Genomic DNA, 13,096 nt, shown 5'->3' on the forward strand with positions numbered 1-13,096 from the left:
ATTTCCCATTTAGGGAGTCCAAGACCCCCTCTACTCTTACTATCTTGTAATGTTTTAATATTTATCCTAGGTTTTTTGCCCGCCCAAATAAATTTATTTATTATTTTATCCAATTCTTTAAAAAAAAATTTCTCTAATTTTATTGGGATTGTTTGAAATAAATACAATAATCTTGGTAGAATATTCATTTTAATCAATGTGATTCTGCCTAATAGTGATAATTGGAGGTTCCCCCAAGTCTCAAGATCTTGTTTCATTTTTAATATCAGTTTTGTATAATTATCTTCTTTTATTGAGGAACATCTTGAGGTTAGCCAAATTCCTAAATATTTAATCTTTTTTGCTACTTGTAATCCCAAATTCTCTTCCAATTTTGACCAATCTATTAGCCTTTACTTCACTGGATTTCACCCAGGTGGCTTCGGATAACGGGTATCCCTTCCATTGTATTAGATACTGCAATTTCCCTCTAAAAATTCTAGAGTCACAAATACGCTTTACTTCATAGTGGGTCTGTCCCGCAACCACGAGGGGCCCAGGTGCCTTCTTTGGAGGAGGTCTTAACGTGGAGCCCCGATACGGCTTCAACAAGCTACAATGGAAAACTGGGTGAATTTTCCCTAAGAGTTTAGGGAGTTTTAACTCTACTGTGACTGGGTTGATGATCCTTACTATGGGGAAAGGCCCCAAGAACTTTGGTCCCAATTTCTTGCTGGGCAACTTGAGGCGTAGATATTTAGTTGACAAATAAACCTTTTCCCCAACTTGGAATGTTCTTTGGGGAGCCCTCTTTTTATCAGCCTGCTTTTTATAGGTTTCAAAAGTATTTTTTAGAGCAGCTTTTGTGTTTCTCCAAACTTCTTCCCACCCCTTCACCCACTGATCAAGTGTCTGGGAAGCGGAGGGCATCTGAGGATATTCAGGTATTGGGTTGAACTCTTTTCCTGTGGCCACCCTGAAAGGCGTGTAACTGGTGCTGCTGTGCACAGAATTATTGTATGCCACCTCCGCAAAAGGGAGAAGATCAGTCCAGTTCGTCTGTTGGTAAGAAACGTAGCACCTAAGATATTGCTCCACCATTTTGTTAGCGGCTTCCGCGGCCCCATTGGTGGCCGGATGAAAAGCAGATGATAAACCTTGAGATGATACAATTAATGTAAGGAAAGTCCTCCAAAACTTCGCTGTGAACTGCACCCCCCTGTCCGAAGTTATCCGCTTAGGGGCGCCATGCAGCCGGTAGATATGTTTCAGGAACAATTTGGCCAGTCGTTGGGCAGATGGGAGTCCTTTGCAGGCGATGAAATGAGCCTGCTTCGAGAACAGGTCTATTACAATCCAGATGAAAGTGTTTCCACTACTTTCAGGTAGGTCTACTATAAAGTCCATAGCTATTTCTTCCCATGGTTGAGAAGGGTGTGCCAAGGGTTGCAGTAGTCCAGGGGTTTTCCCTGGGATTCTTTTCATTGTGGCACATACAGTACAACCTTTTACATAGTTTTCCACATCCTTTTTTAGCCCCGGCCACCAGAATTGTCGGCGGGTGAGGTGTAGGGTTTTCAAATATCCGAAGTGTCCAGCCTGTTTTTCATCATGGCTGTGTTTGAGAGCATTAACACGGAGGACTTCTGGCAAATATAGTTTTCCCCCCATGTAAGCCAAACCATCCCTGCACGTTAGGGAGGGTTGATTATCTTTGAACCATTGGTCGGTGAGGAGTTCTCGTTTTATTTTCTTTGCTCCAGAGTCATCAGGATTGGGGACCCTGCGAGGTGTAAGTTGAGTGGCAGTTTGTGGATTGGGGATAATTGCTTCGTTAACCTCTTCCCGTTCGCTCTTGTATTGGGTAGCCGGGATAGCGCATCAGCTAGGAAGTTCTTTCCTCTGGGTATGTACTTTAGAGTGAAGTCGAAGCGGTTAAAGTACTGTGCCCACCGCACTTGCTTTGGGGACAGCTTGCGGGGAGTTTTCAGCGCTTCTAAATTTTTGTGATCTGTCCATACCTCAAACGGCACCTTGCTCCCCTCCAGATAGTGTCGCCAGTTTAATAGTGCCCATCTAATCGCGAAGGCCTCTTTCTCCCAGATTGCCCATCTCCGCTCGCTCTCAGTAAATTTCTTAGAGGTGTAGGCGCAGGGTTGCAGGATCCCATTTTTGTTCTTTTGCAGTAACACAGCTCCAACTGCCACATCGCTGGCATCGGCTTGGATCACAAAAGGTTCTCCTGGGCAGGGGTGCTTTAGGACCGGTTCAGCAGCAAATAGTCTCTTTAAATTTTCAAAAGCTGTTTGACAGCCCATTGTCCATGCTAGTGGTTGGCCCGGTCGTGGCTTCCCTCCTCCTTTGCCTGTTTTGAGTAGTTCTGTAAGGGGTAGGGCAATCTCAGCAAAAGAGGGGATGAATTGATGATAGAAGTTGGCAAAACCCAGAAAGCTCTGGAGCTGTTTGCGAGTCTTTGGGGGCTGCCGTTCGATTATGGCTTTCACCTTGGCTGGATCCATTTCAACACCTTCATTGGAAATTCTGTAACCAAGGTAGTCTAATTGGGTTTGGTGAAATTCACATTTCGACAATTTGGCATAAAGCTTGGCATTCAATAGTTTCTTTAACACTTCTCTCACCAGCTTTATGTGATCAGTCATATTCGTGCTGTATATCAGGATATCATCGAGATACACCAAAACCCCTTTGTACAAGTGATCATGTAGGACCTCATTAATCAACTGCATAAACACAGATTGGGCCCCCTGTAGGCCAAATGGCATGACTTTGAACTGATAGCTCCCCATAGGACAGTTGAAGGCAGTTTTCCACTCGTCTCCCTCTTTTATCCTCACCCAGTAATATGCCTCTCTCAGGTCTAATTTAGTGAAGACACTTCCTTTAGCCAGATGGGTTATTAAGTCCTTTAGGAGGGGGAGTGGGTATTTGTTCTCCACACTTACAGCATTGAGACCCTTATAGTCCACGCAGAGACGAAGAGACCCATCTTTTTTTTCCTTGAACAACACGGGCTCCCACGGTAGATTTGGCCCGTTCAATAAACCCCCTTGCTAGGTTTTTGTTCACGTATCGCTGCATCTCCTCCATTTCAAGGGGTGACATAGCATACATTCTCGTGCGTGGGAGTTTGGCTCCCGGCACCAGTTTGATGGAGCAATCATTGGGTCTCTGAGGGGGTAGGGCATCACATTCTTTTTCACTAAAAATCTCCACCAGATCCCGGTATTCATTGGGGATGACTGGTTCGCACGGAGGCGGTGAGGCGGCCATGTGCGCTTGCTCATTGGGTGGCCTAAGGTGCCCTGCAACATCTGTTGACTCAAGAGGGGGATTAGGCCCTATTGGTAGTCTCATGGTTCTCATTCCTTTCTCCCACCAGATGAAAGGTTTCCATTTGTCTAACCAGGCTAACCCTAGAATTACTGTCTCAGTCATTTTTGGAGCCACCAGGAAACGAATAAATTCCCAGTGTGCACCTATTTCTAGGCGTAAGGGCTCAGTTAATTGTGTGACATCAGGGAGCCATCGGCTTGCTCAAACCTCACCGGTTTGGAAAGCTGTTTTGCCCGTATGCCCATTCTAATTGCAAACTGCCGACTAATAATACAGCAGGTGCATCCACTATCAATTAGCACATTTAAGTCCATTTGTGCCCCAGACTTAGGGATTATAAGCTTGGCGGCCAGTGAAAAAGGCGGGATTTGTTGACTCACCATCGGGTCGTTCTCTCCTTCATCGTCGCTGTCAAAGGAGGGTAGAGCAGGGGCGGGTCCAACCAGAGTCCCAGCGTCCTCCTGTGTGGGGGGTGTAATCTGAGGTACAGGTTCCTGCATGAGTCGGTTGGATTTTTCTCTCGTTAGCCGCTGAGCAGGTTTCTTTCGCATTGCTGGTTCTGGTCTGCTCTGCCGTCGGGGGTAGGGGATTTGGCAGGTGCCGCTCGATGTCCTTGTCCACACCGGAAGCACTTAACGGAAGGGCGTGTTGGTGGCCTGGGTCTTTCAGCCATTGCCGTAGTTGAGGGCTTTCGTGGGGGTGATTGCTGTCCGGGTAGCTCTAGTTGCGGCTCGGGTTCGTACGGGGGGGGCTTCTTATAGCGAGAGAGCTTAACGTCTAGCTTCACTGCTGTCTGGTACCACTCCTGTAGCCGATCGGGTACGTCTCGATAGATGCAAGCCTGAGAGAGGTGATCGTCCAATCCCTCAACAAAGTATTGAACCAGGGATTGTTCGGACCACCCCTCTGTCTGGCCTGCTAACTTGCGGAACTCTCGCACGTACTCCAGGGCAGGCCTTCCGGCTTGTTTTATTTTGTGAATTTGTCTTGCTGCTTTGAGGCCTATGGATGGGTCCTCAAATCGTTCTTTCAGACCTAAGAGGAAAAGGTGGGGATCTTCCAACTCGGGGGCTTGCTCACTATATAAATTATTCAGCCATTCAGCTGCTTCTCCCTCTAGGTTGGATGCAAATACGTCAACCATGGCACCTGGGTCTGGATAGTGGTAGGTCCAGCGGTTCAAGTGAGAGCGCCCTTGGTTGAGAAAAAAAATCAGCTTCTCTGGGTCTCCATCGAAGGTTGCATTGAAGGGTGGTACAAAAACAGGCTGTTGCGGTCCCCACTGGGGCTGTTGCTGCTGGCCCCACCCTGGTTGCTGGTCCCATGGCTGCTGGGCTCCCTGCTGTTGATGTGGTGCCCCCAGTTGCAGTTGGCCCCTTCCTGCCTGCCAATCCCATGGTTGGTGGGTTCTCTGCTGCTGGGCAGTGGAGGCTGGTAGTGCCCCCTGCTGCTGCAGGCCTCCCAATGGTGACTGTGCAAGTGGGGTTTGTAGTGGTGTATTCTGCTGCTGTACTGCAGGGGGTGGTGATGCCCTCTGCTGTTGTAGGCCCCTCAATGATTGCTGGACATGCTGGGCCTCCCCCATCTGCAAGCTGACCGGCTGTAGTTCTGGCTGTTGCATCACTTCAAGCTGCCGTAAGGTTTCTATTAGCTGTGGTAAGCTCAGTTGCTGGAAAGGCCTCAATTTGGGATTCCCTACATCTTCAGGACTGTGACTTACCATTTTTCCTGGCAAGGCTGTGTGGCTTCCTCCAGAGCCTTTGCACGGCTTATCGCAGTCTGGCCTCGCTCCCAGTTGGGAAATCTGCCAGATTCCTCTCTCCCCTGGCTTTCCGGCTGTCGCTTCCCCCCCCCGGGGAAACTGCTGCAGCTAGGAGGAGGCTGGTCTCAGACAATTTCTTCTCCTTCATGTCAATCTTCCCCGAATCTTTACCAGTACCTCTCAAACTTCGAGGCAGTGGATGGGGTTCGGGACCCCAGATTGTTTTAGAATGAGATTGGGATTAAGCATGATGTCATGTGTCTGATTAACGAAACACTTAAAAGGACTTTCAGGCATATTTTCTCCTAAAAGCATTTATTAAGGTTACAGATACGTCAGAACAGCATGGTGGAAAATGCTTAGGTCTGGCTTCTCTTCCGTTACGCATAACATTCCAAACATTTTCCACTCCCTTATTGTAGGGTCATGGTTCACATCTTCCAATCAACTTGGAAGATGTGATTTACTTCCGGTTTCTTTCTCCCGGGCTATCCTTATGTTCCTCCCTCTTTCCCAGCTGCTGGTTTAACTATATAAATACCAGACAGTTCTGCATATTGTCAAAGCAAGAATATACAGTATTTGCAGTGTTGACAGTAACACAGCTCCAACTACCACATCGCTGGCATCGGTTTGAATCACAAAGGGCTTCCCTGGGCAGGGGTGCTTTAGGACCGGTTCAGCAGCAAATAGTCTCTTTAAATTCTCAAAAGCTGTTAGACAGCCCATCGTCCATGCTAGTGGTTGGCCCGGTCGTGGCTTCCCTCCTCCTTTGCCTGTTTTGAGTAGTTCTGCAAGGGGTAGGGCAATCTCGGCAAAAGAGGGGATGAATTGACAAAAGTTGGCAAAACCCAGAAAGCTCTGGAGCTGTTTGCGAGTCTTTGCGGGCTGCCATTCGATTATAGCTTTCACCTTGGCTGGATCCATTTCAATGCCCTCGTTGGAAATTCTGTAGCCAAGATAATCTAATTGGGTCTGGTGAAATTCACATTTCGATAATTTGGCATAAAGCTTGGCATTCAATAGTTTCTTTAACACTTCTCTCACCAGCTTTATGTGATCAATCATATTCGTGCTGTATATCAGGATATCATCAACATACATAAAAACTCCTTTGTACAAGTGATCATGTAGGACCTCATTAATTAATTGCATAAATACGGCTGGGGCCACTTGTAGTCCAAATGGCATGACTTTGAACTGATAGCTCCCCATAGGACAGTTGAAGGCAGTTTTCCACTCATCTCCCACTTTTATTCTCACCCGGTAATATGCCTCTCTCAGGTCTAATTTAGTGAAGACACTCCTCTTAGCCAGATGGGTTAATAAGTCCTTAGGAGGCGGAGGGGATATTTGTTTTCCACACTCACAGCGTTGAGACCCTTATAGTCTACGCAGAGACGAAGAGATCCATCTTTTTTCTCTTTGAACAACACGGGCTCCCACGGTAGATTTGGCCCGTTCGATGAACCCCCTCGCTAGGTTTTTATTCACATATCGGTGCATCTCCTCCATTTCAAGGGGGGACATAGCATACATTCTTGTGCGTGGGAGTTTGGCTCCTGGCACCAGTTCGATGGAGCAGTCATTGGGTCTGTGAGAGGGCAGGGCATCACATTCTTTTTCACTAAATGCCTCCGCCAGGTCCCAATATTCATTGGGGATGAGTGGTTCGCTCGGCAGCGGTGAGGCAGCCATGTGCGCTTGCTCATTGGGTGGCCTAAGGTGTCCTGCAACATCAGTTGAATCAGCGGGAGGTTTAGGCCCTATAGGTAGTCTCACAGTTCTCATTCCTTTCTCCCACCAGATAAATGGCTTCCATTTGTCCAACCAGGCTAGCCCTAGGATCACAGTCTGTCATTTTTGGAGCCACTAGGAAGCGAATAAACTCCCAGTGCGCACCTATTTCTAGGCGTAAGGGCTCAGTTACTTGTGTGACAAGAGTCCCTCCCATCAGGGAGCCATCGGCTTGCTCAAACCTCACAGGTTTGGAAAGCTGTTTTGCCCGTTTGCCCATTTTCATGACAAACGGCAGACTAATAATGCAATGGGTGCATCCAGAATCAATTAGCACGTTTAAGTCCATTTATGCCCCAGACTTAGGGATTATAAGTTTGGTGGCCAGTGAAAAAGGCGGGTTTTGTCGACTCACCATCAGGTGGTTCTCTCCTTCATCGTCGCTGTCAAAGGAGGGTAGAGCAGGGGCGGGTCCACCCGGAGTCCCAGCATCCTCCTGTGTGGGGGGTGTAATCTGGGCAACAGGTTCTTGCATGACCTGATTGGATTTTTCTCTCGTTAGTCGCTGAGCAGGTTTCCTTCTTGTCGCTGGTTCCAGTCTGCTCTGCAGTCGGGAGTAGGGGACTGGACAGGTTGCTGCTCGATGTCCCTCTTGTCCACACCGAAAACACTTATTTGACGGGCCTGTAGGTGGTCTGGGTCTCTCGGCCATCGCAGTAGTTGGAGGTTTTCGTGGGGGTGATTGCTGTCCGGGTTGCTCTGGCAGCTGCTGAGATTCAGGTGGGGGAGGCTTCTTATAGCGGGCGAGCTGAACGTCTAGCTTCACTGCTGCCTGGTACCATTCTTGCAGCTGATCAGATATGGCTCGATAGATGCAGGCCTGAGAGAGGTGATCGTCTAATCCCTCAATGAAGTGATGGATTAGGGATTGTTCAGGCCACCCCTCTATTCGACCTGCTATCTTGCGAAATTCCCGCACGTACTGATCTGTTCTCTTGTTTTAAGACCAATAGATGGGTCCTCAAATCTTTCCCTCAGCCCTAGGAGGAAGAGGTGGGGGTCCTCCAATTTGGGGGCTTGCTCATTATATAAATTGTTCAGCCATTCGGATGCTTCTCCCTCTAGGCTAGACGCAATCACATCGACCATGGCCCCCAGGTCCGGGTAGAGATAGGTCCAGCAATTCAAATGAGAACGCACTTGGTTGAGGAACAAAAACAGCTTCTCTGGGTCCCCATCTAAGGTTGCTCTGAAAAGTGGTGCAATTATAGGCTGTTGGGGCCCCCACTGTGGCTGTTGCTGCTGGCCCCATTCTGGCTGCAGATTTATGCCCAGGGGTTGCATGTTTGGGGGCTGTGGCCAATCTCTCTGCTGTGGTCGGTCTCCCACCAGCTGCTGATCTGGCTTCTGCACCACCCCAAACTATTGCAAGGCCTCTATTAGCTGTGGCAAGCTCAGAAATCGCTGACCATCCATCTGCTGGGGAACCCAATCTACCCATTGCTGCAGATGCCTCAAACTGGATTTCCCTCTCTCTTCAGGGTTGGGGTCCCTGGCAGGGGAAGACAGGATCTGACAGGCTTTCTGATGTGCAATGGGAGGGGTATAGGCTCCTCTCTCCAGGAATTGATTTCTGCTTTTCACCTCTGGGTTTTGAAATCTTTCCAGCGACTCACCCAAAACTTCGTTATCTCTCCATTCTGCTTTTGAAGTCTTTGCTCCCAGCTGGGAGATCTGCCAGAGTTCTTTCTCCCCCGGCTGGCTGGCTGCCACTCCACTCCTTGGGGAAGCTGCTGCTGCTGTCGTTCCCCTCCCTGGGGAAGCTGCTGCTGCTGAGGTGCTGGCCTCAAGTCATCTTTCTCCTTCCATAATGAGATCTTCCCCAAATCTTTGTCAGTCTATCCCCTTTAGATTAGGAATAGTGACCGAGGTCCGGGACCTCTTAATTGGTTTAAAAAATTTGTGGATCTTGGCATGATGTCATGTGTCTGACTAATGAAACACTTCAAAGAACTTTCAGGCATGGTTTAACCTAAAAAGCCTTTATTAGTGTAGAGGAGTGTCAGCACGGCATGGAGAATGCCAGGATCTGAATTTCTCTTCCTTTGCACATAACATTCCAGGCATTTCCCCTCCCCTATTTTGGGGTCATGATTCACATCTACCAATTTACCTGGAGGGCAAAGATTCACTTCCGTTCCCTTCTGCGGGCTTTTCTCTCCTCTCTCATTCTCATCTGAATTAACTCTAAAAGTACCAGACAGTTCTGCATATTTTGTCAAAGCAAGAATATTCTGCACCACCCCAAGCTGTTGCAAGGCCTCTATGTAGTGTAATTGTTTTAAGGATGCTAATGAGCTGCAGAGCTTTAGAAACTATTTTTTTGAAATTAAAAATAATTTCACAGGTTATTTTAAATTTTCCTCTTTAAAACATCACAATTATGCTGAATTCTATTAAGATGTGATTGAAATGTAAGATCTACTCCATACACTTATATATAAAAGCATATCTTGAAAGCAATGTTGATATCAGTCTATTATATTGTAGTAGTTTATATGTTTGGCTTTGAAATAATCAATTTTTTTTCTTTACAGTTACAGAAAGAGGCATTGAGGCTTATGATGACTGTTCTCAATCTTACCAGTTCCTATTTATGGTGGAATGATCTAAGACTTCATTTGAAGGTTGATCCTAGAGACAGGTAGTCTAAAAATTGGAGAAACCTCTTAATGTTTTAACTCTTTTCCAGACTTTCCACTGTAATTACCCTCAAAAAACATCATTCACAAAGTTGGATCCCAGCTGTACTATTGGGTTCTATGTACGTCACAGAATGGAATTTGAACATCTCTGCTTGGACTTAACTCGGGTGAGAATTATATATTTCTGGGTTCGCTTACAAGCTATGCTCTGAATTATAGTATGTTTGCTGCTCTGGATTAAAGAGAGAACTCGACAGAAATTTGGGAAAACAAATACAAAGCGTTTATTTGCAGAATTTGAAACTGGAAACTTGGGATGCAAGTTTTTAAAAAGAGGCTTGTGCTTTAAAGGAGGCTACTAGCATTTTATCCACTGTGTTTATTTAGAACTAGAAAAATGGAAGCTTCCATCATAAATTGTGAGTTCTGAGTAATTCTTATAAGCCATTATAAAAGGACTGCTACTCCAGTCAGAAATGGAGCAAAATCCAGGCCTAGTAAAAATTAAGTGCAAGCCTGCTTATCTGAATTTTATAGCAAGTAAATGAATTGTGCCAGTTCATTATTCTTCATTCCCACTGCAGATCCTAAACTATGCAGCTACCAAAGAAAAATATCCCATGTTCTCGGTTGTGGAGGGCTGCGCTCAAGAATATGATTTGGAAGAGCTGTGTGCCCATTTTGCCCAGCAAACTGTGCAAGTCCAACGGCATAGTAAATGGGACAGGATAAAGAAGCCCTCAGCTGAGGAATTTGTCATCTTATGATTGCTGGCTAGGCAGACCCACCACCTCAGACTTATTTATTATTTATATAGAGAATGTAGGCTTGAAATAGACTTGCATTTCTTAAGTCCAAAAAAGAAATCTGGGACAAAGCAGTTGTCTCTGCTGCTCTGACCTGTAGTACCTCAGAAGTTCCTTATGGGAGACACTGCAAAAAAATTACCTTGGGGTCCCTAAACCCGAACGGGGACCTATTCTCACTTCTAGGCTGCTAACATAAGGTCATGACACTGGAATAAACCTGCTGAATATAAAAAAAGGACATTTAGTACTAAAATGATAGTCTTGACCTTTTTTTGAGTACAAAGGAAACAATCAGATGAGAATCATTAAGGGGACTGTAGCTTCAGATTTGTCTTTCCTGGTGACACTGAATACCAGCCTGAAAACAAGAGCTTCCTTTTCATCAGTGTTAGACTTGTTTTATAGGACTTTAAAAAGAAGATAAAAAGAACAGAATAGTAAAATCTCTTTAAGTTGCATTTTCGTACATATGGAGGGAAGACCCTATGTTAATTTCAGTTTAAAGGCCAAGGATTTCTCCAGCTGTTCATTGAGCAACGGAATTGGGGAAAACAAGCATAAAACTGAAGGTCTATTAATGTCTTCTTTGGCTTGAATAAGCAACATTGTCATAACATAAAGAACTGAAGGGCTTGCTCTCCCATGGAGGGAGAGAAATATTTCAAGTGGGAATCAGGTAAAATGTATTTGGTAGACTCAGCCTCTCAGGGCCTTGCACATTGGTTGGATATTCTGTTACAAAAGGCTATTGGTCACCAATGGTTCACTTCATGCCAGATATATTTCAGTTTTCTCCACCTTCACCCAGTACTATTTTCAGAGCTCTTTCTCTCCTCATGACATTTTTCCACTTGCAAATAGATTAACAATTTTGGCAGTTGGACATTTTACATGCCTTCTGTCTTTTATAAGTAATGGCTTTTCTTAATTTAGGTGTGGGTGCAGGAACAGGAAGTCAGACTTGTCCTGTAACATGCTGTTGGCACTTTACAAGTTTACTGCAAAGAGATTCCTCCCTTCAAAAGAACACTCCCTCTTTTAGTCAATAAATGTTCTCTCTGAAAATTTGCAAGTTACCTGTGTATTTGGGAACTAATGCTGTGGTCTTTTCTACAATAATTAATTTGAGATAGTCGTGCCATTCATTCAAGGTATTTCATAAATACATGAGGAACCAGTTATTTTCCTATTCCAGATCCTTCAGAAATGTCCACAAAAGCATTTTCTGCACCAGACTGCTTATAGAAGAAAACAGGTTGTTAACCACCATTCTCACTAAAGGATACTGTAGTTAACAAATTGCAGCTAGAACCAATCACTTGTAGAATGGTGTTTTATTGTTGAGTTGCTAAGTCATGCCTGACCCACTGCAACTTTATGGACCACAGCTCATCATGCCCTCGTCCTCCACTGTCTTCCAGAGTCTGCCCAAACCCATGCCCACCACATCAATGACAATTTCATCCTCTGCCATCCCCTTCAATCTTTACCAACATCAGAGTCTTTTCCAATGAGTCCTCTCTTTGGTGGCCAGAATATTTGAACTTGAGCTTTAGTGTCAGGTCCCCAAATCCTTATTGTTTTCCCTGCATATGTATTCTTGTTTGGGGCCTGCCATTCTGCTGGGGGGGGGGAATTTGCTTTCTACTTGCTTTTCTACTTTTCCTCTTCTGCCTCTATCTACTTGAGAAAAGAATGTGTCTCCCTTATCAGGGAGAGTTATGGAGAAATGAAACTGGAGACCTTGAGATGTGCACCAACTGTGCCAGTTACCCAAACATCATGCCACCTGTGGATTGGCTGGATTTCAAATGGACACTATGACTTTGGTGGGAGGAGGAAGATTGCTAGTTTAACTATACTGTTTAAGCGGGATTTTCCCCAGATCTCGCCTTGACTTCCCTGTCACTAACCCTAATAAAAATTCCTTTTGAGACAATGCCTGTTTCAAGAGTTCTGCTTTCTTGGGTGGTTAGCTGAGGTGGGTCCTTACATTTAGTATCTGTCCTTCCAAAGAACAGTCAGGATTGATTTCCTTTAGGATTGACTGATTGATTTCCTTGCAGTTCAGAAGACTCTCAAGAGCTACTCCATTTCTTCTAAGGGATTCTTGCTCACAGTAATATATATAATGGTTATCTAAATTAAATTTGCCCATTCCCCTTAGTTCATCAGTTCCCAAGATGTCAATGTTCAATATTGCCATCTTATGTTTGAGCACATCCAGCTTTCCGCTCCCCCCCGCCGCAGGGAGACGGAACCGCGTAGATGGTTCCGTCCCAGGCGCCTGATGGACCCGGAGAGGTTCCTGACGGAGCTTGGGCCATATCCGGAGGATCTAGTCCACGACTCGGCTGAAGATCTGGCGGCGGCCTGGGATGTGGCCGCAGCACTGGACCGAGTCGTGCCGTTGCAGCCTCTGACCCGACGCAGATCTCAACAAGCTCCCTGGTTTACCGAGGAGCTGAGAGAGATGAAGCGCCGGAAAAGACGCCTAGAGAGCAGTTGGAGGGCTACCCGAACCGAATCCGACCGAACACAGGCAAGGATACATGTTAGATCCTACCTTGTGGCAATGAGGGTGGCGAGGTCTAATTACTACTCCACCCTCATTGCGTCATCAGATAATCGCCCGGCCTCCCTCTTCAGGGTGACCCGCTCTCTCCTTCAGTTGAGGGGGGGGGACCCCCTGGTGGGGAGGGCTGAGGATTTTGCTCAATATCTGTATGACAAAGTCGCTCGGATCCGAG

The 13,096-nt window shown here is 46.1% G+C and overlaps 1 protein-coding gene across 1 annotated transcript in view; it reads left to right on the forward strand.

Moving 5' to 3' along the window:
- ATG4D (autophagy related 4D cysteine peptidase) overlaps positions 1-10,754 on the forward strand; it is a 53,894-nt gene extending 43,140 nt beyond the window's left edge. The window contains exons 9-10 of the mRNA XM_015820638.1: positions 9,585-9,704; positions 10,122-10,754. Coding sequence (XP_015676124.1) covers positions 9,585-9,704; positions 10,122-10,304 — 303 coding nt within the window. The 3' untranslated portion in view covers positions 10,305-10,754. The remainder of the gene's footprint in view (positions 1-9,584; positions 9,705-10,121) is intronic.
- The last annotated feature ends 2,342 nt before the right edge of the window (positions 10,755-13,096 follow it).

The sequence above is a fragment of the Protobothrops mucrosquamatus genome, unplaced genomic scaffold (assembly GCF_001527695.2).
Source record: "Protobothrops mucrosquamatus isolate PMUCROS unplaced genomic scaffold, P.Mucros_1.0 scaffold1154, whole genome shotgun sequence".
Lineage (NCBI taxonomy): Eukaryota > Metazoa > Chordata > Lepidosauria > Squamata > Viperidae > Protobothrops > Protobothrops mucrosquamatus.